At 39.2% G+C, this 27,578-nt stretch overlaps 1 protein-coding gene across 5 annotated transcripts in view; it reads right to left on the reverse strand.

The window, feature by feature from the left end:
- Positions 1–719: 719 nt before the first annotated feature.
- The window catches only part of rab34a (RAB34, member RAS oncogene family a), a 54,468-nt gene continuing 27,609 nt past the window's right edge, over positions 720–27,578 (reverse strand). For 4 of the 5 annotated variants that reach the window (XM_059973285.1, XM_059973284.1, XM_059973283.1 and 1 more), the window contains exons 4-11: positions 20,304–20,369; positions 19,264–19,365; positions 15,526–15,590; positions 11,953–12,004; positions 9,498–9,579; positions 8,539–8,653; positions 6,679–6,786; positions 720–3,818 (exon numbers count right to left, since the gene is read on the reverse strand). In XM_059973285.1, coding sequence (XP_059829268.1) covers positions 3,751–3,818; positions 6,679–6,786; positions 8,539–8,653; positions 9,498–9,579; positions 11,953–12,004; positions 15,526–15,590; positions 19,264–19,365; positions 20,304–20,369 — 658 coding nt within the window. In that variant the 3' untranslated portion in view covers positions 720–3,750. The remainder of the gene's footprint in view (positions 3,819–6,678; positions 6,787–8,538; positions 8,654–9,497; positions 9,580–11,952; positions 12,005–15,525; positions 15,591–19,263; positions 19,366–20,303; positions 20,370–27,578) is intronic. The other variant, XM_059973282.1, reaches the window with a different exon arrangement.

Genomic DNA, 27,578 nt, shown 5'->3' on the forward strand with positions numbered 1-27,578 from the left:
ACCAGGTTCAGAAACGGTTATTACCCCTCAACAATCAGGCTCTTAAACCAGAGAGGATAACTTCACTTTCCTCCATCACCAAACCTTTCCCACAACCTATGGACTCACTTTCAAGGACCCCTCATCTCACGTTCTCAATATTTATTGCTTATTTATTATTATTTTTCCTTTTTTTGTTTTTGCAGAGTTTATTGTAAGTTTGTACATTTGTGTTTGTCAGTCTTGTTGGCTGCAGTCTTTCATTGATTCTATCGTATTTGCTCGTACTTTCTGCAAATGCCCACAAGAAAATGAATCTCAGGTTTGTATATGGTGACATATACGTTCTTTGATAATAAATTTACTTTGAATTTTCAACTTCACTTACAACTCTTCAAGGAAGGATTCATTAGCTTACTTGAACACAGCAATACCACCATTAGGTAAAGTTTAACTTTTGCAGGATTCAGGAGAGTGTGTAGTTGGAGATCATTGTACAATCTGCCATATTTTCCATTCTATTGTTTCAATAAAAATCACCTTACAGAGAAAGCAGATAAATCTGCCTCCTTGTAATTTCCATTTGAATAACAATTATTTTTGTTTGCTCTAAACATTAATGAGTAAAAGTAAGTTTCTCTTGTGAACAGATTTATGATGCAGAAAAGCACTTTTTGTGTGCCATCGATTCAATCATAAGAAATGCATTCTGTACAGAGACAAGGCATATTTTCTTCCTATTGAACATTAAAATAGTAATTTTATTAAATTGATTAACCAGAATTTTCTTTAACTTTTCTCACAACACATCTCTCAACAAGTCTTCGTACATTTTATCTAGAGTTTGTTATTACATTTGCAATACCTTGCCACCATACTTTTATTTCCCAGCACTTCATCATGTAATTATAGAGCATTTATTTTAAGCATAGTTAATCACTGTGGTCGGTAAGGATGAGAAAGAATATTGGTCAGGTCACTAAAACAACTATCACAGATAAGAAGAGCTCATTTAGGAAGGAAGGTGAAGCAAGTAGATTAAAATACATAAAGTGAATGGCATTAAAATACTTCACAAAGGACAAGTGTAGTATAATGAACACAGAAAAAAGTCTAAAGAACAATGTTACAAAGTCATTCAATCTGTGCACTGCTTTTCTTTCGAGCAACATGGACAGTTCATGGATAAGAAGTTTTGAGCAAACTTTGCTCATACTAATAGAATATACTAATAGAATAATAATAGAATGGTGAGATACAGACCCCACCAACAGTCTTCATTACCAGCTGCCGGAAGGGAAAAGCAGGTGTGAAAGGATGTAATTTTGTGCAGTGGGCAGTGGGATGAAGACTGTGTCATCAGGGATTAGAGAACTTGGAATAAGAGGCAAGCATATGAGGGAACCAACATATTTTTCTGACACTTGCTATATTCTTGGAGAGCTGGACTATGACTGAAAACTAACCTCTTCTAACAGTTCATAGAAGTACTTAATAATCAGTTGCCCTGCACCCTTTATTCCTATATCACTGACCTGCTAACAGCACAGATACAATAGATTCAGTTTAAAGGAAGAAATTTGAAGGCAAGAAAATCCTGGTTAAGCTTGAAGATCATATGCTGAAAGGATATACTGGACTTGTTTTAACTGATAGTTCCTTCCACGAAAATGACTTTGTTCTATATGCACTGTGACTTTGAAAATGACTTTGTTCTAATCACAGCCTGCACAACTTGTATTTTAAAGGCTTATGCAAATTGTAAAGATTCATGGACATTTCGATCTCTAGAGCTCTCAGTGGCTGTTAGCACCTTAAAACTCATCAAGCTGTTAGCTGAATATTTGTTCTCACTTTGGAAGATCTGGCAATATGGGATTAGACTGGTAGCTATTGGTTGGGCAAGTGTATTAAGGATTATGGAATCAAACGTGGGGGAAGAGTTAAATCCAGATTGGCCTTGATGTACACTCTGGCCACTTTACTAGGCACACCTGTTTGTTAATACAAATATCTAATCACACAATCATATGGCAGGCACTCGATGCATAATAGCATGCAGACAAGGTCAAAGGGTTCAGTTGTCGTTAAGCCCAAACATCAGAATGGGGCAGAAATGTGATCTAAGTGACCTTAACCGTGGAATAATTATTGGTGCCAGAAAGGGTGGTTTGAGTATCTCAGAGTATGTCAGATGTGTGTGCGTGTATATGTGTGCGTCTGATAGAGAGAGAGTGTGTGTAAGTATTCTACTACCTTTCGATAAAATTGTATGAACATACTGCATGGGCAAGGAATTTTACTTCCGAAATTTGGCTCCATAAAATGTTATCGTCATAAGTTTGAAAAACAGAGGATGTATTTCACAAACACAAGGAAGTCTGCAGATGCTGGAAATCCAAAGTATACACGCACAAAATGCTGGAGGAACTCAGCAGAACAGCAAGTATCTATGGAAAAGAGTACAGTCGATGTTTCAGGCCAAGTCTTTTCTTCAGGACTGAGAAGGAAGGGGAAAGATGCCCAAATAAAAACGTGGAGGGAGGGGAGGCGGCTAGTTGGAATGTGATAGGTGAAGCCAGGTGAGTGAGAAAGGTCAAGGATTGGAGAAGAAAGAACCTGATAGGAGAGGAGATTGGAAACATAGGAGAAAGGGAAGGTATAGTTTTCCACATCAATATTAAGTAAGCACAGTACAGGCAGTGAATGACTTTGGTAGGAGTTTCAAGATTGGGAATACGTTGGATATTTATTGCCACCATCAATCTTGCCCAGTTTTTACATTCTGTCAAACTCAGAACCATGATCATAGTTTGGCATCTGAACCTACTGAAACAAGGTGTTTAGCAAAGACAGGGAAAATCAGGTGGGATACCTCAGACCCCGAGGCAGATAGCCAACTTCTCATCCCTTCATATAAACAGATGAAATGGGGCAGCACAGTTAGTGAAGAGCTATTACACCACCAGTGACCCAGTTTCAATTCCGCCTTTCTCCCCGTGGCTTCACTAGTTTCATTCCATATCCCAAAGACATAATTGGTCGCATCGGTGTGATTGGGTGGTGCAATTTCAAGGGCCTGTTACTATACTCTATCTCTAAATAATAAATAACATGAATGGCTTTCCTCCAGAGCATGTACTATTAATTAACTCCCTGCATTTGTGTCCCACACACAAACATCAGAAATATCTACAGAAATATAGTGCTGCGACAGAATATTGTCCCTGCTTTTTTTCCCAGATCAGAGAGGTGGACTAAAAATATTTCCTCAATCACATGCGCTAAGCATACAGAGTAATGATGTTCAAATGCACTCCCAAATTCCATTTTATTGACTTCAGTGGAACCAAATTTCAGATGTAATTTCCATGCATGTATACCATGTGCTTAATGTGTGTGTCCAGGGATGAATTCCTATCCTGTAATAGGATAATAACAACAGTTGAGGGGGTCAAAAAAATTACAAATATCTTCTTTCTGGTTCCAGCACCAACTTTAACCCATGCATCATCAGAGTGGGAATTGTACATCATAACGTTACTTCTTCCACTGGTAAAGATATTGAGATGTGGGATTAACATAAATGGCAGTGTCTTAACAGCGATTATTTGGGAAAAGTCTCCAGCAGGATGCTCACATTCCATCAGCTTCTAACAAGTTTTCTCATTACAAAAGCGTTCTGTTGGCGCCAATGATTGTTGGCATGACAGATCTTTGGTTAAAGCAGAAATTATAGTGCAACAGGTAGCCTCTGATGTTGCCAGTCACTCACTGACAGCAGGTCGCCTTAGATTTCTTCCCAGTTCTAAATAGGTTTTTATCATTGTTGTTGATACCTGTAAGGAAAGAAAAAGAGTTTTTTTTTACTTTATGGATTATAGTAACAATTAATTTGGAAATATTTAATTTAGCATGTACAAGAGTGGATTCCTGAAAATTCCACCATTTGTACCCTAGTCAGGCTTTCTTGGTCCCAGGGCCTAAGCCAGTTTAAGTGCCGATCTGATTTTATCCAGACAGTGGACAGGGATTGGGGATGCACACCCCATGTCATCTGGCATAGTATCCAGATTAGTCCTACTCTGAACACCATATAGAAACTTTGTCAAACTTCTATAGATGTGTAGTGGAGAGAATATCCACTGGTTGCAGCACAGCCTGGTATGGAAATGCCAATGCCCTTGAACAGACAGACCGGCAAAAAGTAGTGGGTAAGGCTCAGTTCATCATGGGTAAAATGCACCCCGCCATTGAGCACATCTACATGAAACGTTGTCATGGGAAAGCAGCACTCATCATCAGGGACACCCATCACCCAGGACACGCTCTGTTCTCCCTGCTGCCATCAGGAAGAAGGTATAGGAGCCTCAGAAGTCACACCACCAGGTTCAGGAACAGTTACTACCCCACAACCATCAGGCTGTTCAACCAAAGGCGATAACTCCATTCAACTTCACTTGCTCCATCACTGAAATGTTCCCACAACCTATAGATCCACTTTCAAGGACAGTTCGTCTCATGTTCTTGATATTTATTATTTATTTATTATTACTTTCATTTTGTATCTGGACAGTCTTTTACATACTGGTTCAACACCCAAGTTGTTGTGCTCTTTCATTGATTCTATTACGGTTATTATTCTATCGTGATTTATTGAGTATGCCCGCAAGCAATGAATCTCAGGGTTGTATATGGTGACATGTATGTACTTGGATAATAAACTTACTTTGAAATTTTGAACTTTTAAAGGAGTCAAGCCAGGGCATGTGATGAAGGGCAACACAAAAGAGATGAGGGCACACGTCTTGACATCAGCAGACCTAGAATCACCACTATTCTCAGGTGGAAGCCTCAGCATCCATTTCAGGAATCAGTAGATTAGAATGAGTTATGACTGCAGGAATGGTGATGCTTTGTTCTTCACCTTATTTATCCCAACACTAGATTAGTACCAGCTTCTGAAAAATACTGTAAGCCTTTCCAGCAGTAACTCGAGGCACGATGGTTCATTTTGGTCCCTCTCATATTTGTAGAAGCTGGATTACAATTTTGTGGTGCAAACAAGTGGAGCATGCCCCATTGCCTTGAGTATACTGGAGCTCCCCTGCCTCTCCACCCACCACGTCCTGGCTGCCAAATGAACTGGCAGCAGCAATGTTTACAGACAATGGCATCTGCTTGATTATTCCTGAGAAGTTACAATTATATCTTGTGTTTATTTCTTCAACATAAGCTTCCACAAGAGTGTAATTTTATTCTGTACCACAGAATTTTTGAGAGTGATTTGCAAATTCTGTACGGGCAAATTTCCATTACCTGAACTGCCGTATCATTGGAGACACTTGTACATAGAATTTTAGAACAGGGATGAGATCCAAATTAGAGCTCAGGCTGTGAAATTAAAAATGATGCCTCCTGAACCTTCTGGTACCACAATCACTAGGATTTACTTTTTAAAAAGGGTGTTTTCTCCCTATCCTTCACTCAATGATCAGCATTACCAGTTAATAGGATGATTAAGTGACCTGCTTCTCCCTCTGTTAAGACCATAAGATATAGGAGCAGAATTGTCCATTTGATACATCAAGTCTGCTCCACCACTTCATCATTGCTGATCCATTTTTCCTCTCAGTCCCAATATCTCACCTTCTCCCCAAATCCTTTCATGCCCTGACTAATCAAGTATCTGTCAACTTCTGCCTTAAATATACCCAACGTCTTGGTGTCCATAGCCACCCATGGCATTGTATTCCACAGATTCACCACTCTCAGGATAAAGAAATCCCTCCTCATCTCCATTCGAAAAGGATGCACTCTATTTTGAGTCTGTGCCACAATCGGCTCAGAGGTACAGACAACATCCAATGATGCTGGAGAGTGGTACAGCTGTGAGTTTTATTGCTTCCACTCAGTCCAGCAACCAGTGTTCGATTCTGTTCCCACCTGCGTCCTCTTTTTGAAGTTTGCTCTTTTTCCCTTTGAGCACACGAGTTTCCCGGTATCCTCCCATATCCCAAAGACATGCCAGTGTGTTGAATGAGTACTGGTGTAATGGACGGTTGGAGAACTGGATCGTGTCAGTGAGCATCTGAGAGGGAATTGGACTTGGGACACTGAAGAATAATAGTGGGATTGATCTGAGAAATCGCATCATCTCAATGGGCCAATTCACCTCCTTCGACATCGTGAGAAATTGACTACCATTTTAATTTTCCTAGTCTAGGCAGCTTGTCCCACCTCCAATGACCCAGCAAATCATCATTTGGGAAACAACTTCAGTTCTTAAAATAACATACACAAGACACTGGAGGAACTCTGCAGCTCAGGCCAGGCGGTATTCATGGAAGGAAATAAACAGTGGATGCTTCAGGCTGAGACCCTGTATTATGAGTCCTGATGAAAGGCCTTGCCCCAAAATGTTGTCTCTTTATCCCTTTCCATAGGTGCTGCCTGACCTGCTGAGCTCCTCCAGCAGTTTCTGTGTATTATTATGGATTTCCAGCATCTGCTGAATCTCTTGTGCTTAGTTCTTAAAAATAATGTCTCTTTTGATCCATTGTTTTCTGTAAAACTTGTATGAGAGATGGGCATTGTTGGCCCATTGCCCATCCCTTGCTACTGGCATCTCTACTGATTTGAGCTGAACAGCTATAGTTGAAAAGAAGTGTTTCATGTGTAATTAATGGCTATACTCACGAACAACATCACCAATCCTCCTCGGACCTGTCTTTTCTAGCTCAGCCAATACATTAGCTTCAAATGTCAAGGAGGCAACCCGGAAGAAGAATTCATTTACATTTTCTCCTAAATATAATGAAGAAGAATGTGTTAGCTTTCAAAAGAAAGAGCTGACTTGTAAAAATCCTCGCGCTAATATTCTTTTAAACACAGCACCACATAAATGTGCAACCTTGTTGATGCTTTGTAGGAGCAGGATATGTACATGTTCACTGTGGCAGTCTGCCAGTGGATAAGGCCTGGTGCTTAAAAAACAAAACCATCAGTCACAATTGGTGCTCAAGCTCTAAGTTCCTCAGAAGCTCCATTGAAAGATACTTAAAGGCAGGTCACACGCTGGGTAAAGCTGGTAATCATGCACGGCTATGAAAATAATAGAAAAACACCAAAGCCTGCAGAAATATAAATGTTCACAATGCACTCAGACATATTATTTGATATGCACTTTTGATGCCATAAGATATTATAGTTATTATAGATTCTTTAATGAAAATGCTGTTTTGAAAGGGAACAGGTAAGTATTAGGTCCACTTTACTTCAGCTTCAAAGGCTAACTGCACAAACTAAACTGCTTACTTCAGGAATCTTGTCACTGCCATTTTAGACATAAGGCTGATAACACATTTGGAGCTGAAGTATTTGCTGAAGAATGGTTGGACAGTGCCACCTAATGGAGTTGTTGAGTAGGCAACGAAACTGCACCCTTACAACTCATAGCCCTCAGAAAGTCGACTGGAATTCTCCTGAATGAATGCCATAACTGATGAAAACCTTGTTCCCACTGAAATTTCACTGACTGAGAGAATCCCCTTGGAAAATTCAGGTGAGTCCTTTTGCTGTTGCAAAGTAACATGAGGGAATTAACTTCACAAGACTTGAAGTAGGATAGATGATTCAAAACTAGTCCAAGTACAAAATTTAAGAAGAAAATTCCACAATACAGGTGCTGTTTAATGGAAGTACCCACACTATTCAAACTACAGAGAAGGAGCACACAATATTCATAGAATGAGAGATAGGACATGGAGCTGGATGAAACTGTGACAGGAGTTGCAAATTAATTCAAATCTCCACCAAACACCTTCCATTCAAATCCCTCAGACATAGCCACAAACACACCACACCATGTACCATGCAATCAGACAAACTGACAAACAAGCACACACAAATACCCAGGGACAATTTAAATATATATTTGGTACAATTTCCTTGCAACTTTGAATCAGTTTCTCAATCTTTGAATTTCTGACACTATCCCTACAGCTATCAATCTAAAACATGGGGAATGTAGTCCCAGTAGAGTTGGAACCTCAAACACAAGATCTTATTCCATGTTCGTTCTGAAATATGACAGAAACATGTAAACATAATGCTGACAAACTTGCAAACATTATTTTCAGCATTAAATCTAGAATCATTTTCTTTTTAAATATACTGTATGTCTACATAACAAAGCCCTATTGAAAGATTAAAGGTGCCACAGAGACAATGAGGAATATGCTTAGACCATTCAACCTCTTGAAGCTACTCTGCCATGGCAATAATGAAAGCAGATAAAGAATCCGCTGACTCTTACACACTGCTCCTCACTAAATAAATAAAAGGAGAGATTATAATGTGCAGCAATACATCTACAATTACATTTTCATTATAAGCTCAAAGCACCCCTTCATCCAAACTAGGCACTGGTCCATTCTCTACTATTGGCTCCTCTTCTCACAGAATTTCATAGATCCCTTCTGCAAAGAAATGACCAACATCAGATACTGTGCTGATTATAGGTATTATATATTTAGGACTTGATAAAACTGTACTCACCTGTTAGTGAAGACACTGCCCAATATTCAGCTTTCATTTCCTTAGCAATTTTGATAGCATCTTTCTCTATCAGGCTGTACTGGGAAGCAGACTGTACAGGACAATGAATGGTATACTGGGTAAGTAGAAGAAACAAAATAGACCTGGCTTTAGCTGTCACACCCTAAGTCAAGGTTGATTTTATCTCCAACATTGGTAAGCTCACGACATTGAAAAGTAGAGGGGTGGCTTGGTTGATTTCAAGAACTGGGCATCTACAGCATGCACCCCACTCCCCAATCTCATGGTCAATTGGCCTGTAGAAATTGGCTTCCTAGCTTAAAACTTCCCAATTGGAAACCCATTACTGGAGACCCATCAAAATACTTGCTAACACTATGGGCAGGATGAACCCCAGTTAGGGGAAAGGCAACGAGAGGAAACCAAGAGAAGGTGTCCTAGCGGTATTTAACATGACCACTTCTGATTCTTGTGATCCTGCACATCCTCAAGAGTAATTCTGATATATTGTTTTAACTCAATAAAACCATAAATGTTAATTAATGAAAACTAAATGTAAATCAAAATCTTCACATGAAAACGAATAAAGCAGATCTACTAGGATATTGGAAATGTGGAATTATCCTCTCTATAGCCTGCAACACTGGGCTAACACTGAGACTGAGACAGGTTGGATTTGTTTTCCTTAAGAGTATCAAGGCAGATGAATAAAATAGTATAAAAGATACAAGGGTTTTGAGGGAAATAGCATTTTCTAAGGTTTCCTCTGGAAGTTGTTGATATCAATGGCTCCTCCTTCCCCCATTATCCTGGGGCATGCAAAAAATTTGAAAAATAACTGTTGTAGTGTTTGAATTAAAATATAACGTAGAATTTGAATTCAAATACAACGTAGTGTTTAAATTAAAATACAACTCAATATTTTTGTAAATTGCTTACAACTTTTTGTTGGTACTTACACTAAGATCCTTCTTTGTCCCAACTAAAAACAACAGCACAGAGGCAGGGTCATTTTCTTTGAGAGCATCTTTTAACCATTGTCTGAGGACCAAAAAGCATAGGAATACGTATTAAGAAGATAAAAGAGAAAATGGAGAAGAAAATCATGTTTCAAATTCTGTGCTAATCTTACAGGACTAATTTTACACATTGAAACACTTGTTAGATCTGTTACTTTTTCACAGCATCATCATTCTATGCTGAAACGAAGCTTGACCAAAAATTGCTTTCCTTTTGCATGTATTTTACTGAGATATTGCAAAGCGCAATGAAAGGATATGGAAGATGAAAAGCGATCACAGACACGGTGCTCACATTACCCATGGAAACCTCATTGCTACATTAGCACATAATCCATCTCCAAACCACAGAGGTGGCAGGGTACAATTTCTGTGCCAAGAAAACATCACAGATATCTTTGAGGACTTCTGGGATCATGCTCCTCTGTTTCCCATCAGATCTTAGCCAAGCTTTATATTCAGAATCTCTTCAACATAGGCATGCAACTTACATGTCAGATTACAACAGCTGATTTAAGTACATGCACCTTCCCGGCCTCTTTCAAAAGCTAAAACGTGGGTTCCTCTAGTCAATGTTCTGTTAGAATGTACACAAACTCGTGTGCAAAATAAAAACTTCCCTACATACCCACAACTGTAAAGAAAACAATAGATGTTCATTGGCCACTTCTGCAGTTGGATGTACGTTGGACAAGGATGCATTTTCTATGTATTCCTGTCCACAAATGGAGGAGGAACCCACCGCCACCAGAGTTGGCTCAAATAAAATGAGCAATGCAAGTAGGCCAGGTACGCTGGATCGAGCGCCACATCCCCCACCCCTCCCGTCACAGAGCCCTCTGACTCAAACTGATGACATTTATTGTCACTTTTCAAAACCTTTTGTATTTGGAACCGTAGCCAGCTTAGGAAGTACTTTCATTGTTACATGCTGGGCTAAAGTGATAAAGTGTGCAATTTAGCAACTCTGCTTTTCTCCTTTATTTTAGATTCAAGGACAGCTTTTTCCCTTTCATGTATTTGGTTCTCAAACCATTCAGCACAGCCCAAAATCACTAGAGTTTAAAAACACTGATCACTTTGCCTTATAATGGACTGTGTTCTTTCTTGTAAAAACTATTTAATTCATATTTTTTCTGGTCAATGCTGCATATACAGTATGTCATGTACCTATGATGTTGTTGCAGGTCAGTTTTTCACTGTACCTAAGCATAAATGGGCTTGTGCACATGACAATAAACTCAACTGTGACTTTGTCTCATCGACGACAACAATTGCAACAATTCATGAAGCTTATACAGCAACAACTTGGCTTATATTAAATACTCAATCTAACCACATCCCTCATGGATGCCCAGCTCTCTTTCCAGTACATTTGGAGTATTATCAGTACACAACCTACCCCGAGAGACCCAACTACATGCAGCTGCGACCTGTGAGACATAGTTGGGGAAAGGAGGGGTCTTAGTTGCCTGGTACACACTGCCTTATTAATGAACTCATGTTAAAATACGTTTACAGTTGCTATGTTTTATTTCTCACTTCTCTTGCCCTGTGTTAACATTTTTGTCCCTGGTATTTGAGAGGTGTACCAAAAACCAGGCATAAAACAGTCCCTGGTTTTGGTGCTCCTCTCTGAAACCATAGATTGGAGACCCTCACAGAGACACTTTATTGTAATTAAAATACTTTTAAAGTGCAGCCATTATTAAAAGAGCAATGTAGGGGTCTTAAACCTTTATCAGTCTTGTCCTTGCTCCCTAAGGAGATGCACCAAGCTGTTTGAGTCAAAATACAACCTACTAGGTTGTTTTAACCGCTATACCCATTTGTTCTACTAACTGCACATTGAACATCATTTTCTGCATTTGATTTCATTGCCTTCATTATAGCAAGTTCAGAAGGATAGTATATTTAGTGTGTAGAAAAGCGGTTGATTTCAAACCAGTATAACGAATTTTTGGAGTTTCAGTTATCATAAATATGACAATTCATCTCAGAGGAGAGTAACAAAATAAAAAAGCACAAGAGATTCTGCAGATGCTGAAAATCCAGAGCAATACACACAAAATAAATTTTATACCAGAAACAAGCAACACACACAAAATTCTGGAGGAACTCAGCAGGTCAGGCAACATCCAAGGAAAAGAGGAAACAGTCGACGTTTTTGGCCGAGACCCTCCATCAATCCTGATGAAGGGTCCTGGCCCCAGAAGATCAACTGTTTAGTCTTTTCTATAGATGCTGCCTGGCCTGCTCAGTTCCTCCAGTATTTCGTCTGTGTTGCTCAGGATTTCCTGCATCAGCAGATTTTCTTATGTTTGTTATACCAGAAACTGGATTGTTTTGAGGGTTTCTATTCAAATGGCAGCTAAAGCTTCACTTTTTTACTTACTTTACATGATCCAGAGATGCGATGTCAGTAACATCAAACACGATGATTATTGCTGAAAAACAGATTGCAGTACTATTTTTATTTGAAATAACAGGAAATGGAACAGTGAGCTAAATGCATTCAAATGAAAGGCAAAAAAATTACATGTTAAAGATATAGCCAGCTGAGAAAAATTATCTAACTAAAGGAAGAATTATTAGCATTTATATTGCACCTTTCACATTTCTTGCAGAAGACCCCACAGAGCTTTATAGTCAATGGAGAGCAGCCACTGCTGTAATGCAAGAAAAATGTGCTCACACCAACTCCACTCATTAATTAACCATGACCAGATACAACTCATCTTTTAAAGAAAGGCTAACTTAAGGATACATGCTGGCCGGATCACCAGAGATACTCTCCCTGTAGCACATAGCCATGGAATGGAAAGCAGTCAAGAAGTGATTTAATAGCTCATCCTGAAGATGACTGACAGATATGTTCTGAGCACCACACTCACTTCTCGCAGTGATGGACAGGAGACAGGGCAGGCATGCAGCAACCTCCTTGCTAAAGGAATGCTCCAGGTGATTTTGGTTTTTAATAGGAGCACAAATGAGGTCTAGAGATTCGGTAACTTGCCCACAAACACACCCTTTTCTTTTAAGTTTAAGGCCTGCTGAAGATTTAACCATGCCATATGGGAGAAATTTATCCTACTTTCTAAATCTCCAAGTGGTAAGTTTCCATCTCATTTCTAAATGAGACAAAGCCTTATCTTTCTTCTCCATCATCAGAAGCCGCATCACTATTACACTTAGTTACAAAATAGAAAAAAAACCCTAAAATTTGGATCAGATACTTGAATTTATATTCTAGATGTATGTATAAGTGAACTGTGCACTGCCTCACTGTCACAAGACACACATGCTCTTACCATAGGTTATTTCACAGCCCAAGCTTGGCAATTATACAAGCACAAAATCAAAGTAAATGGAAACAGAAAATGCCCAGAACGTCTAGCTATATCTGTTAATCCAAATTCCTGCCAAAGATGCTGTCTGACCTGCTGAGTTCGTCCAGCAGTTTCTGTTTTATTTCAGGAATACATCTGGTTGGAAAGACTTAATTCCTTCATTTTGTTATTCACATAATATCAAAACTTCCTTATGGCAAATACATAGGTAATTTTGCCCCACCAAGTTCATGCCAGCTCACAGAAGCTTGTTCATTCCACCTACCTGTTAACAATTCCTCAGAGTGTACCACACACCTACACACCACAGGTGACTTATTATGACAAACTAACCCACCTACCTGCATGTCCTTGGGAAGTGAGAGGAAATTGAAGCAGCCAGAAGGAATCCATGTATTCACAGTGTGAATATGCAACCTCCACACTAACAGCAACAGATGTCAGGACATCTTCAAGAAGCCATACTTCAGAAAGATGGCATCCATCATTAAGAATCCCCATCACCCAGGACATGCCCTCTTCTTGCTACCATCAGGAAGGAGATACAGAAGCCTGAAGGCCCACACTCAACAATTCAAGAACATCTTCTTCCCCTCTGCCATCCAATTTCTGATTGGACATCAAAAACACGAACACTACCTCACTATATTTTTATTTCTAGTTTTGCGATATTTAACATATATACTTTTCACATTATTTTCTAATATTATTTACTGCATTGTACTGTTGCCACAAAGAAAAAAAATTTCATGACATACGCTGTTGTTATAAAACCTGATTCTGATTCTGTTTGGATACAGGTCACTGGAGAAAGGAGCTTCAACTGCTCTTCTCTGACAGAGTGGCACCTGGTAAGAACACCCTGTGACCAGCTCTCAGCAGCACAGACAGCACTGGTTGATCTGCTTCACCCCATGACATGGAACCAAAATGAGACTGAAAAATTATCAATAGTTGTCAGTCATTTCCCCACCACACGATGGTGCTGAATGTGCTATTTTTGTGAACAAGGCCGTGCATTTCTTGACTTGCCCTTAATACTTTAAAGTGGTTTACAACCAGTAAGGCAGTTTTTAAATGTAATTGCTTGTGTAGGGAATGCCTCGACCAACCTGAGCATAGCAGGCTTCCAAAAACATCATATTAACGATTAGATAGGCTAGAGAAAAATAAAGTCCAGGACACCATGGACAGATATCCCATTTCCCCCCTGAAATAGCAACATGCCACACTTTACAGCTGTCTGAATGAGGAGACACGGCTTCAAGCCTAGATTGAGGCATCAAGCCTAGATTCAGACTATTTGGCACTGCACAAATCAGAACTGTCGCAGAATCAGAACTGTCGCAGGCTTCAGCAAAAGGAGAGCATCTCCTGGTTTAGGTTGTTGCAGTTTGTGTGAGATTACTGAGGAGTTGTTTTTCTTGTGATCTGGCTTGCTTCAAGCTGTCTGCTTCTTAATCTCTTAAGAGCTGTGTGGATGTGTTGAATGATCAGTACCAGAATCTGCTGGAAGGCAGCCTCCTAGTCTCCAGATGCTCATTACGCCTTCCAATCACCTTCTGCAGCTGATTGGCCCCGATTTTTAAAAATTGCGTTGCTAGCGAAAGGGACGGGTGTTGGCTGTCATTGTTCCGTGCATGAACAGCATTACACAGAAATCACACCAGCTACAAGGGTTCAAATCCCGTCGCTGTCTGTAAGGAGTTTGTACCTTCTCCCTGTGACCTCCTCCCACATTCTCAACACGAATCGTTATGGTTGGTGAGTTGTGGGCATTCTGAGTTGGTGCCAGAAGTGCGGCGATAAGTGCGGGCTGCCCAGCTCAATTCTCGCCGATTTGATTGGGCACAAAACGAGGCACTTCACTGTATGTTTCGATACACATGCGACAAATAGAGCTAATCTTTAAATATCATGGATGGACACCAGAAAAAAAGCCCTCTGAACTGCCAGCAGCAGGCATTGGACAAGGGAAGAGCAAGCCTCAGAGCTCAGATATTTCTCTCCTGGAGCAGTGGGAAGCTTCACCACCAACTGCACGTCTGTGGAGGATCTCACCTCACCCGTGTCGGAGCTTGCCGGGGTGGGATGGGGAATGCGGGGAGGACTAGCAGGAGAACAGGATGCATGATGCGAGGGTGGGAGGGGCTTCTCCCCCATCAAACACAGATTCAGGAATGTGGGAATTGTTAATTCTGCTGTGTTCGCTGGATTTCCCAGTTGAATACAAAGACAAACTTAGATTATGAGTCACCAGTAAAGATACTTGCCTTTGTACAGACTCTTGGGAGTACCTCAAGATATCGGACAAAATAGATTACTTGATAGCCCAATGACTACTAATATTACATCAATAAATATATCATTCCAACAGCAAATGAGAGGAATGACATTTCTGAGATGCCTCTGGAGACCCTGTTCCCTTTGGCAAGCTGTGATATTTTATGAACCAGCTGAAAATCTCACAAGAAAGGCAGTAACAATTAATTTACCAGCACCCCCTTTGTACAGTACTAGGCAAGCATCCCAGGCTATGTTTCGATATACATGTAAACCTCCTCTCCAAATCTGATAAAACTACATTTCATGATATCAGAACTATAGATAAATTGTACCTTGGGCACCTCTGTAGTACGTTGATGCGATACACTTGAATCTCTCCTGACCTGCTGTGTCCCATCTATTGGAGAATATATATTGATGTTTAGATTTATTTCAATATAATACATATGCCAATATTGACCTCCATCTGAATGTACCTTTGTATTATCATTATCTTGCTACTTGTAACTATTTGATCTGCTGTGGCCGTTTTCACATTTTAGTCTATTGATATAACTATTAATCTGGTTCTGCCTCAACAAGGAACTGTGTATAAATCCTTCTTCCCCCCCAACCTCCTCCCTCATCCCCTTTGTTCTCTCGGTTTATGCTCCACTTGCTCATGCTTTATCTTAATTTTCATTCTTTTATACTTTTCTTTTATTATTTTTACCTCAAACTTCAAGTCAACAGTAGCTCAGGGATGAAAAGCAAAGGATTTATTATTCAGTGTTAAGGAACCTACTGTTATCATTCCCTCTGAGGAAACAGAAAAGGGAGATGCCATTCCAATCTTCAAGCATGCACCATATCTTAATTAGATGATGACCATATACCTGCTTTTAAATTTAATTTTAAACTTGAATTTAAATTCACCAGAATATAGGATAAAGTTAGTAATCCCACTACGCCAACCAAAAATCAATGAACAAAACTAACATTCTGCAACATGTACACTGTCAAAAGGGCTTCACATGCCACTGAACTTCCTTTCTAAGATTGTGTGGTGTTGGCTGATATTTCTGTGATTCTAAGACTGCCTTTAGCAAATCTACAGGCCATATACCTGGCCCTACTCCACTTAACCTAATCCATTCTATAGGCACTGTTACTGCTCCACTATTCTTAGCCTTACTGAGAAGTAAGAGAGCTCCACAAAGGATGTCAAATATAAATAATTTCCTCAGTTAAAGGTCATCCAGTCATTCCTATGACAAATACTTGCAAGAGCTTGTGGATTGAAGAAGGACCATGATAGGACAATTTCAATTCCAGTTTATGTGAGGAAAAGAGGCATGATATTCAGTGTTACTATTGGTCAGACCATAACAGCAGAGGCTTCACTGCTCACCCTTGTGCCTGTGCCTCTCTGCCTGGATGTGCTGCAGTTTGAATGTGATTCTGGCAATGAATGAATGCAGTCTAAACTGAAACCTCTGGACAAACATTCACAACCAGATTCAGTTAAATACTATGCTGCAATACTCAGTCACACCATCTTTTGAGAGCAATTTTGAGGGATGAAGTATATTTTAACATATTTATTTCTGAGTGTTAGGTTCTAGTTCTGTAATAATTCTTGGAATAAAGTTTCTTTTCTGTTTTCCAATATCTCTCAGAACTGTTATTTTACCTTTGCTTTCCACTGAACAGTTTGACCTCTCATTCCAAAATTAGCGTTATGCTTTGGCTTCTCTCAGGGCCCTTATAAGTCCAGTATGCTTTCTTCAGAGAGGGGCTATCTAAAACCACAATTCATAAAAGTACACCTGTGTTGTTGATACCTCTCACCTCAACAGGACCAGAATCTTACAAATTTTATTATGCCTTACCGAATCTATACAGGAGCATTGGTTCATAAGTTTGCTATATAGCTTATTAAAAGCCATAGAGTATTCTAATACACTATTCAAGTTCAGACCTATCCTTGTACTTCACATAATTTTCAGGAATGTGTTATTGCCTTTTTCTTTTGCTAGTAGTTAGTTGCAAAGATGATGCTGGACTGCCCTAGTCAAAAGTATTTTATACAGATAGCCAACAACCTAGTCAAACTTAGAATTCAATAAAGTTGAACCCAATCCTGCTTTCAAAGCAAAGTGTTTCCTGCTTGGTAGCTGGAGTCCACTCAAGGGTCAATAAATCAATGGTTCATTGATCAGTCATCAATTGTAATTAATCAGAAATTATAGAAAATCAATGAGGTATCAGCATATTTTGTTCAAAGATTTATGAGCAGCATTTATGGTTTACTGAATACTTATTAATGGTTACTGAATATCAATCAGAGATCAATTTGTATTGGGTATGGGTCAGTGAGCACCTATGAACGGACAAACATTTCTTGATTGGGTGGGGTATGTCACTAAATATCGATTAGGATCAATAAGTATTGATCAGGGATTGCAAATAGTGATCAAAGACCATTGAATACTAATTGGAGCCACCAGAGACGGCAAATTGTGGAACCTAGAACAAGTTGGGTGAACTCAGCTGGTCAGGCAGTGTGTATGGAAGCTCAAATGGACAGCAGCATTTCAGGTCAGGTCAAGTTCCTTAAGCTGGAGTGAGCTATAGATAGCCAGCATAAAATGTTGGAGGGAAGAGATGGAGCAAGAGCTGGTGAGGGTAGAGAGTGAGAATGGCGCTAGAAGCTGAGAAATGATAGACTGAACACAACTAAATGAATTAAGTACACTAAATGGGTGACATTTGAGGGCATTAAGATTGAAATCCAAGCAGATACAGCCTGTCTGGTATACTCTGTTGATCATGGGGAATGGAAACTATTAAGTGGCTATGTCTCCTCTTAAGCAATTAATACAACGCTCTGGTTACTGAGCTGCCTGCAAGTGAACACATTTCATCTCCGTGCTTTATCAAAACCTTTTATAATTTTGAACATCTCTGTTAGGTGAGCAGTTTCAAGCTCCTGCGTGTCAAGATCTCCGAGGATCTAACTTGGTCCCAACATATCAACGTGGTTATAAAGAAGGCAAGACAGCAGCTATACTTCATTAGGAATGCCAACAAATACACTCAAAAACTTCTATAGTTGTACCATGACACACTGCATCACTGTCTGGTATGGAGGGGCTACTGCACAGGACCAAAAGAAGCTGTAGAGGGTTGTAAATCTATTCAGCTTCATTGTGGGTACCAGCCTACTAAGTACCCAGGACATCTTCAGGGAACGGTGTATCAGGAAGGCAGCGTCCATTATTAAGGACCTCCAGCACCCAGGGCATGCCCTTTTCCCACTATTACCATCAGGTAGGAGGTACAGAAGCCTGAAAGCACACACTCAGCAATTCAGGAACAGTTTCTTCCCCTCTGTCATCCAATTCCTAAATTGACATTGAATCCTTGGTCACTACCTCACTTTTTTTGATATACAGTACTTCTGTTTTTTTGCACATTTTAGAAAATTTATTTAATATACATATACTGTAATTGATACACTTATTGTTTTAATTATATTTATTACTTTTCTCTTCTAGATTATGTATTGCATTGAACTGCTGCTAAGTTAACAAATTTCACGTCACAAGCTGGTGATAATAAACCTGATTCTATCTTCCTTTGAATTTCTAAAGGTCAGAAATGACACTTCATTTTGTTTTGCCGCATAATTGGAGTTTAACATCATTGGTATCACGCAACCCAATCACCTTTTCACCCTTTCCGTCTTTACACCCTTTCCCTCTTTTCATTGCTTTTGCACTTTGTTTCTACATATAAGTTGAATAATTCTCTATGTTTTTTTAAACAGGTTTATCAATTTTATCATCTTCAATGATCAATATGTACAACTTCCCGCAACCTTCTTTACAAAATGCACCATTTCTCATGACTCCGTATCAAATTTTGTCTACTCTGTAAATATTCTATTTCACCAAGCTGTGTGGAAATGTGCTACAATATGACCAAATGCTATTAAATAAATGTGGTGGATGAGAACAAATTCTTTTTAGTAATGAAAGCTGATATGGTTTAATTTTTGCAATCAACACATTCAGCTGCATACGTACAGTTGCAAACTGAAGGGGACTCCCAGTACTTCGAACCGTTCCATCTCAAAATCCACTCCAATAGTAGCTTTGTAATTCTTGTCAAAGATATCCTTACAGAAACTGAAGGGAATATGGAAACATTTAAAAGGTATGAAAAGCATATCTCCTCACACTTTATCAAGTCAGACATAAACAGCAAGATATATAGCCGATTTGGTCAGGTTACAAGTCCAGCAAATCAGAAACAAATGTTAGCAAAATTCCCTCCAGATCAGATGAAAAATTAAATTGTTATTGAAGCTATTATTAGAAGCTGTAAATTAAATTGTACTGATTTTTTAAAAGAATTTGCATTATTAATAGTAAAAATTTTATTTCAGATTTCCAGAGTCTGCTGTTTTTCTGATTTTCATTTCAATCATGATCGTGAAATTACAGGATATTTGTAAATGTGAGAAATAGGAGCAGGAGTAGGCCATCTGGCCCATCGAGCCTGCTCTGCCATTCAATAAGATCATGGCTGATCTGGCCGCAGACTCATCTCCACCTACTTGTCTTTTCCCCATAACCCTTAATTCCCCTACAATGCAAAAATTTATCCAACTTTGTCTTAAATATATTTATTGAGGTAGCCTCCACTGCTTCATTGGGCAGATAATTCCACAGATTCACCACTCTCTGGGAAAAGCAGTTCCTCCTCATCTCCATCCTAGATCTACTCCCCAAATCTTGAGGCTATGTCCAGTGGAAACAACTTTCCTGCCTCTATCTTATCTATCCTTTTCATAACTTTATATGTTTCTACCAGGTCTCCTTTCATTCTTCTAAATTCCAGTGAGTATAATCCCAGGCAACTCACTCTCTCCTCATAGTCTAACCCCCTCATCCCTGGAATCAACCTGTGGAACCTCCTCTGCACCACCTCCAAAGACAGTAGATCCTTCCAAATCTATCTTCTTCATTGAAGTCCTTGAGGGAAAGCAATCTGTCATTCTTACTAGTCTGAACAAAATGGGACTCGAGATCCACAGCACTGTTGCATAACTAGGCATACTCACCGGTTGATTAAACATGTCTTTCCCACTGACAGGTCCCCAACCACAATAATCTTGGAAATCTTCAACCTGAAATAAAAACACATTCATTTTATAGATCTTACAAAAAACTATAGAAAAGTGCATATATGATTTACTTCTATATCTGACAAAAGCATATCTCTTCCTTTGGGGAATCCAGAGGTATTTAAAACTGCCATATTATTGTATTCATGGGATTTTACTGTCATTACTTTTACAGAGGAGCTACTGAATTCAAAGTCAAAGTTGAATTTATTGTCATATCCACAAGTAGAGGACAGTGGCATGCAAAAGTTTGGGCACCCCAGTCAAAATTTCTGTTACTGTGAATAGCTAAGCGAGTAAAAGATGACTTGATTTCCAAAAGGCCTAAAGTTAAAGATGACAGATTTCTTTTAATATTTTAAGCAAGATTACTTTTATATTTCCAACTTTTACAGTTTTAAAATAACAAAAAAGGAAAAGGGCCCGAAGCAAAAGAATGGGCATCCTGCATGGTCAGTACTTTGTAACACCCCCTTTGGCAAGTATCACAGCTTGTAAATGCTTTCTAGAGCTAACCAAGAGTCTTCCAATTCTTGTTTGGGGGATTTTTGCCCATTCTTCCTTGCAAAAGGCTTCTAATTCTGTGAGATTCTTGAGCTGTCTTGCATGCACTGCTCTTTTGAGGCCTATCAACAGATTTTCGATGATGTTTAGGTCGGGGGACTGTGAGGGCCATGGCAAAATCTTCAGCTTGCGCTTCTTGAGGTAGTCCATTGTGGATTTTGAGGTGTGTTTAGGATCATTATCCTGTTGTACAGAAGCCATCTTCTTTTCATTTTCAGTTTTTTTTTTACAGACGGTGTGATGTTTGTTTCCAGAATTTGCTGGTATTTAATTGAATTCATTCTTCCCTCTATCAGTGAAATGTTTCCTCCTGTGCCACTGGCTGCAACACAAGCCCAAAGCATGATCGATCACCCCTGTGCTTAATAGTTGGAGAGGTGTTCTTTTCATGAAATTTTGCACCCTTTTTTCTCCAAGCTTAACTTTGTTCATTGTGGCCAAAAAGTTCCATTTTAACTTCATCAGTCCACAGGACTTATTTCCAAAATGCATCAAGCTTGTTTAGATGTTCCTTTGCAAACTTCTGATACTGAATTTTGTGGTGAGGATGCAGGAAAGGTTTTCTTCTGATGACTCTTCCATGAAGGTCATATTTGTGCAGGTGTCGCTGCACAGTAGAACAGTGTACCACCACTCCAGAGTCTGCTAAATCTTCCTGATGGTCTTTTGCAGTCAAATGGGGGTTTTGATTTGCATTTCTAGCAATCCTATGAGCAGTTCTCTCGTAAAGTTTTCTTGGTCTTCCAGACCTCAACTTGACCTCCACCGTTCCTGTTAACTGCCATTTCTTAATTACGTTATGAACTGAGGAAATGGCTACCTGAAAACGCTTTGCTATCTTCTTATAGCCTTCTCCTGCTTTGTGGGCATCATTTATTTTAATTTTCAGAGTGCTAGGCTGCTGCTTAGAGGAGCCCATGGCTGATGATTGTTGGGACAAGGTTTCAGGAGTCAAGGTATATTTAAAGCTTTGAAATTTGCATCACCTGGCCCTTCCTAACGATGACTGTGAACAAGCCATAGTCCTAACAAGCTAATTAAGGTCTGAGACCTTGGTAAAAGTTAGCCGAGAGCTCAAATCTCTTGAGGTACCCAAACTTTTGCATGGTGCTCCTTTTTTTCACTCTAAAATTGTACAAAACAAAAATAATACACTAATCTTGCTTAAAATGTTGAAAAGAATGTTTCATCTTTAACATTATGACTTTTGGAAATCAGTTCATCTTTTACTCACTTAACTATTCACAGTAACAGAAATTTTGACCCGGGGTGCCCAAACTTTTGCATGCCTCTATGCGCAGATGCAACGGCAGAACAGTTGCAATACCAAACTATGATGCATCAAGATAGGATGCATCTGCAGACAATGTATCAGTTCTTGTTTTCCACATGGTCTGGAGCAGAGGTTTCCAACTATTTTTATGCCATGGACCATAACCATTAAGAAAAGGGTCTGTAGACCACAGGTTAGGGACCCCTGGCCTAGAGCAAAGTGAAGAACAAGAGAAATTACATCTGATGTTGACCTGCTGTGATGGCAAGCAAACTGGAGATGATCCCTGGCCTCTGGCAAGATACCAGAAGACTGGAAAATTGCAACTGTCACTCCACTCTTTAAGAAAGGAGGAAGGCAGCAGAAAGGAAATTATAGACCAATTACCCTGATCTCAGTGGTTGGGAAGATGTTGGGGTCAACTGTTAAGGATGAGATTATGGAGTACTTGGTGACAAGAAGTCAGCATGGCGTCCTTTGGGGAAAATCTTGCCTAACAAACCTGTTGGAATTCTTTGAGGAGATTACATGTAGGATAGATAAAGGGGATGCAGTGGATATTGTAAATTTAGACTTTCAGAAGGCCTTTGTCAAGTTGCCACACATGAGGCTGTTTATGGAGTTAAGGGCCCATGGTATTACAGGAAAGTTACTGACATGCTTAGGGAATTGGCTGATTGGTAGGAGGCAGCAAGTGGGTATAAAAGTATCCTTTTCTGGTTGGCTGCCAGTGACTACTGGTGTTCTGCGGGGGTCAGCGTTGGGACCACTTCTTTTTATGCTGTATACCAATGATTTAGATGATGGAGTAGATAGCTTTGATGACAAGTTTGCAGATGATACAAAGATTGGTGGAGGGCAGGTAGAGTTGTGCAGACAGGTAGGCTACAGAAGGACATAGATAGCTTAGGAGAATGGGCATGAAAGTGGCAAATGAAATATAATGTTGGAAAATGTAAGCTCATGCACTTTGGTAGTAGAAGTAAATGTGCAGACTATTTTCTAAATGGGGAGAAAATTCAAAACTCTGAGAAGCAAAGGGACGTGGGAGTCCTTGTGCAGAAGATCCTAAAGATTAACTTGCAGGTAGAGTCGGTAGTGAGGAAGGCAAATACAATGTTAGCATTCATTTCAAGAGGTCTAGAATACAAGAGCAGGGATGTGATGCTGTGGCTTTATAAGGCACTGGTGAGGCCTTACCTTACCTTGAGTATTGTGAACAGTTTTGAGCTCCTTTTCTAAGAAAAGATGTGCTGACATTGGAGAAGGTTCAGAGGAGGTTCACAAGGTTATTTCTGGGAATGAAAGGGTAATCATATGAGGAACATTTGCTGGCTCTGGGTATGTACTCGCTGAAATATAGAAGGATGAGGAAGGACCTCATTGAAACCTTTCAAATGTTGAGAGACCTAGACAGAGTAGATGAGGAAAGGATGTTTTCCATGGTGGGGGAAGTCTAGAACAAGAGGGCACAGCCTCAGTATAGAGGGGTGTCCATTTAAAACAGAAATGTGGAGAAATTTCTTCAGCCAGAAGGTGGTGGATTTGTGGAATTTGTTATCCCCACTCCCTGGCCTTCTCCCCGTAACCTTTGATGTTGTGTCCAATCAAGAACCTATCAATCTCTGCCTTAAATACACCCAATGACCTGGCCTCTACAGCTGCCTGTGGTAACAAATTTGAAGGAGATGGGAACCTCAGACCATGCAAGTGAGAGATTGAATGCTACAGCCAGTTGGTCCGTGCAGGTCTTTAGTAACCGGGCAGGTACACCATTTGGACCAGATATCTTTTGTGTTAAGGGAATAAGGTCTCTATGAAATTGGTAGTCAAGACACTTCATGTGGATATATATTTGTTGTTCATTAAAATAATACAATACTATTTGACCTATATTTGTCCTTTATCCTGTAAATAGGTGAAAATATTTCTAGAGAGCTGAATAACTAGCTCATTGAGTAATAATTGAGGTAATTAAACTGTCCTATTTCATTAATCAGCATGTAAATATTCTGCTACATTTGTAAACACTATTAATCTCATTATTTGCTATTATTTTCCCCATCTTAGGGAGCGCTTGGGTCCCATATGATGCGATGATTATGGCCTTATGGAGTCACTGTTAACTAGAATTAATTTAAAAGAGTAGAGCATCCAAATGTTATGAATTGTTTAAGTCCTTAGCCCCAACTCAATGCTCCTTCACTGCTAACAGGCCACAGTTCCTACAATTTCAAATATCTTTTCCCAAGAAGCATTCCATACTCCCTATTTCTACTACAAAGTACCCAAGTATGTGGAGATGTGTGAATCATTTGTCATCAAATTCCATAACACTGACAGCTTCTAAGGAGTTTGGTTTGGAAAATGGAAATATTGACACAGATAATTCTTCCAGGAATTACAAAAAAATATTGAGGAAGCTTCATACTATGCCTGGAATGTGCCATGCTTCATCTGGAAAAGTTTAATATAGACTTTGCACAGGTTGTCAAAAACAAGAAATTCTTAAATAACAACTAACATCTGAAGCTTTAATGACTGGGAGATAAAGTGTCAGATGAAAGCTAGGAAAATAAAAATATTACACACTTCATATAGATACAGGCAATTTATCTCTGAGGTATTTGTTACATTAATAGTCATGGAGACCAAAGCAATCACCACTTCATTGCTTGTTGATTCAGTGTCTTAAACTGTCTTACTCTTAATTGTGGCACTGAAACCTTGTGGAAACATGTCACACAATTTGCTGATTTTCAAAAGTAAATGCTTTTCCACCCTGGCAATGCTCAGCATGTTTACTTTTAATTTGTAGTCAGATACATGAGAAATCAAGCTCTCACATAGACCTTCATTCTATTTAAGACTCTGGTGTAGATGTTTCACTTAAAGTAAAACAAAACAGCTTTTTTAGCCACCAACCCCCTCCTCCCTATTTTAACCTTTGCTCAATGAAATAACAGCTCCTGAATTTGTATGAACAAAGCCCCAGTTACCTAGCTACACATGAACTGAAGCATATTATAGTATGTCATCAAAAATATTATGCATAGAGCTATCTTAGCAACCATGTATTAATCAAGCTTCACTATCAGAGTGAAAAATCTTTAATACTGAACAAATGTATGTACTCTCCATAAACCAAACAAATTTCTCCATAAATCGCTATTTGTAAACTCAACTTGTACATTTTACAATAAGCTCTATACTATTTTATTTTGTAAAGAACATTTTCTGTTGTCTAATTAGTAACGGGTGCAGTAAATATCCATAATTATATAGTCAACGTATCGAGTGTTTGTTTGTACTGAGATCGAAATATTGTTCCTGCTGGGTTTCAATGAGCAGACTGAATTGCTAGCTGGTGCAGTTTACTCAACATTAACTAATCTATGTTTGCCCTACATTTGTGAAAAGAACTTGCTTTATTTGAGCACTGAATACTTTTACGAGTAATCGGATAACATGTATGTTAGAGAAACACACACTCTTTTGGAGGAAATGCGCCTGAGTTCCAAATCAGCATTATGGTATGACTACATACCAGTTTCTTGTCAGTGTCACTGTAGTAATGCCATTCAGTGTGGTAAAGCCACATAGAGTGAGAATAATACTGGTTACACAGAATAGTTTTGGGCACAAAGGAAAATGGAGAAATGATAGGAAAATTGTGTTGAGGTCAAAGTTTTACAGTGATTTTACAAATGCAGCAGAACATTTACACATAGACTAATGAAATAGGATATTAAATGACCTGGTCTTACCCTCATGAATGAGCTAGTAATTCAGCTCTCTAAAACTAGAACTTTTTTCTCCCTGTTAAAGAGGATAGGGGACAAACACAGGTCAAAATCATATTAATGAATAACAAATATATATCGACATGAGGTCCACTAATTTCATAAAGACCTTATTCCCTTCATACAAAAGGCATCTGGCTCAGTAATTTTACTGAGTTCTGGTCTCATTTCTGACTTGGATTGTTAACGTAAGGATGAAAATAAAAAAAAGAGATGGTCAACAAAGGAGAGGAAAATGGAGATCACCAGTGGGGTGCCCTCTTGAAGTCTTGGGATATGAGTTCCTAATCTTGATATTCTGCTTGAGCACAGCTTGCCCATGTCACTTTTCATGGTCTTTTGATGAATTTGTATCTTTTTTAAAAACACATGAGAAGCTTTAAACTGTGTCCAAAAGAGCCCAAACATATTAGTTCTGGTATTATGCATTGCCATGACACACAGGACAGGGTTGGTAAAGGTAAGTGGGAGATCTGGGACAATGATTTACAGATTATAAATCAGAAAATGTCTTACCAATGGAACACGCTGTGCACTTACTGAGATGCTGATTGTAGAAAGTTAGAGCCTGGGTTTGTTTCCTGTGTACTTATCATATTGTAACCAGGCAAACAATAGTGCAGCCAATAATCAACTTCAAATATAATAGGTGCCAGCTTGGACTTCTAGAGTTCAAGAAATCTTACTGCAATAGGGAGGCAGAAGCTGCTGGTAGGATGAGCAGGAATGAAGTCAGTGAAGCTGAACTTTGGAAATCGAGTACAAATTAGTATGTTTAGCGCGTAGATAAGCTAAGGGCAACTTGCATGTGTTAAGCCTGCAAAGAGGTCATCCTCGCCCTTCTTACGATCATCCTATCTTCCATTTCCTCATCTCTTTCAGAACTTCCTCCCATACCCTCCCTCATTCATGGTCCAACATCTCCTCTTTCCCTTCTTTCTATCACCTTTTCTCACTGTTACCATCAGGTAGGAGATACAGAAGCCTGAAGGCACACACTCAGCGATTCAAGAACAGCTTCTTCCCCTTTGCCATCTGATTCCTGAACGGACTTTGAAGCTTTGGACACTACCTCATTTTTAAAAATATACAGTATTTCTGTTTTTGCACATTTTTTAATAATCTATTCAATATACATAATTGATTTATTTGTTTATCTTGTTTTATTTTATTTTATTTTTTTATTATTATTATTATTATTATTATTATTTTCTCCCTCTGTTAGATTATGCATTGCATTGAACTGCTGCTGCTAAGTTAACAAATTTCATGTCACATGCCGGTGACAGTAAACCTGATTCTGAATCACCAGTACTCACCTCTGGCTATTTGGTCACAAGAATCCTGTTCTATCAAAATCTAGTCCCAGGCTTTCACCACATTTCTATTTGTGCCCGTTCCAATGGACACTCTTCTGGGATGGCAGGTTGTTATATAGAACATAGAACATTACAGCACAGTACAGGCCCTTTGGCCCAAAATGTTGTGCTGACCTTTTAAATTACTATAACATTAATCTAATCTTTCCCTCCTACATAGCCCTCCACTTTTTCTTTTAATCATCCATGTGCC

Source organism: Hypanus sabinus, chromosome 6 (genome assembly GCF_030144855.1).
Source record: "Hypanus sabinus isolate sHypSab1 chromosome 6, sHypSab1.hap1, whole genome shotgun sequence".
Lineage (NCBI taxonomy): Eukaryota > Metazoa > Chordata > Chondrichthyes > Myliobatiformes > Dasyatidae > Hypanus > Hypanus sabinus.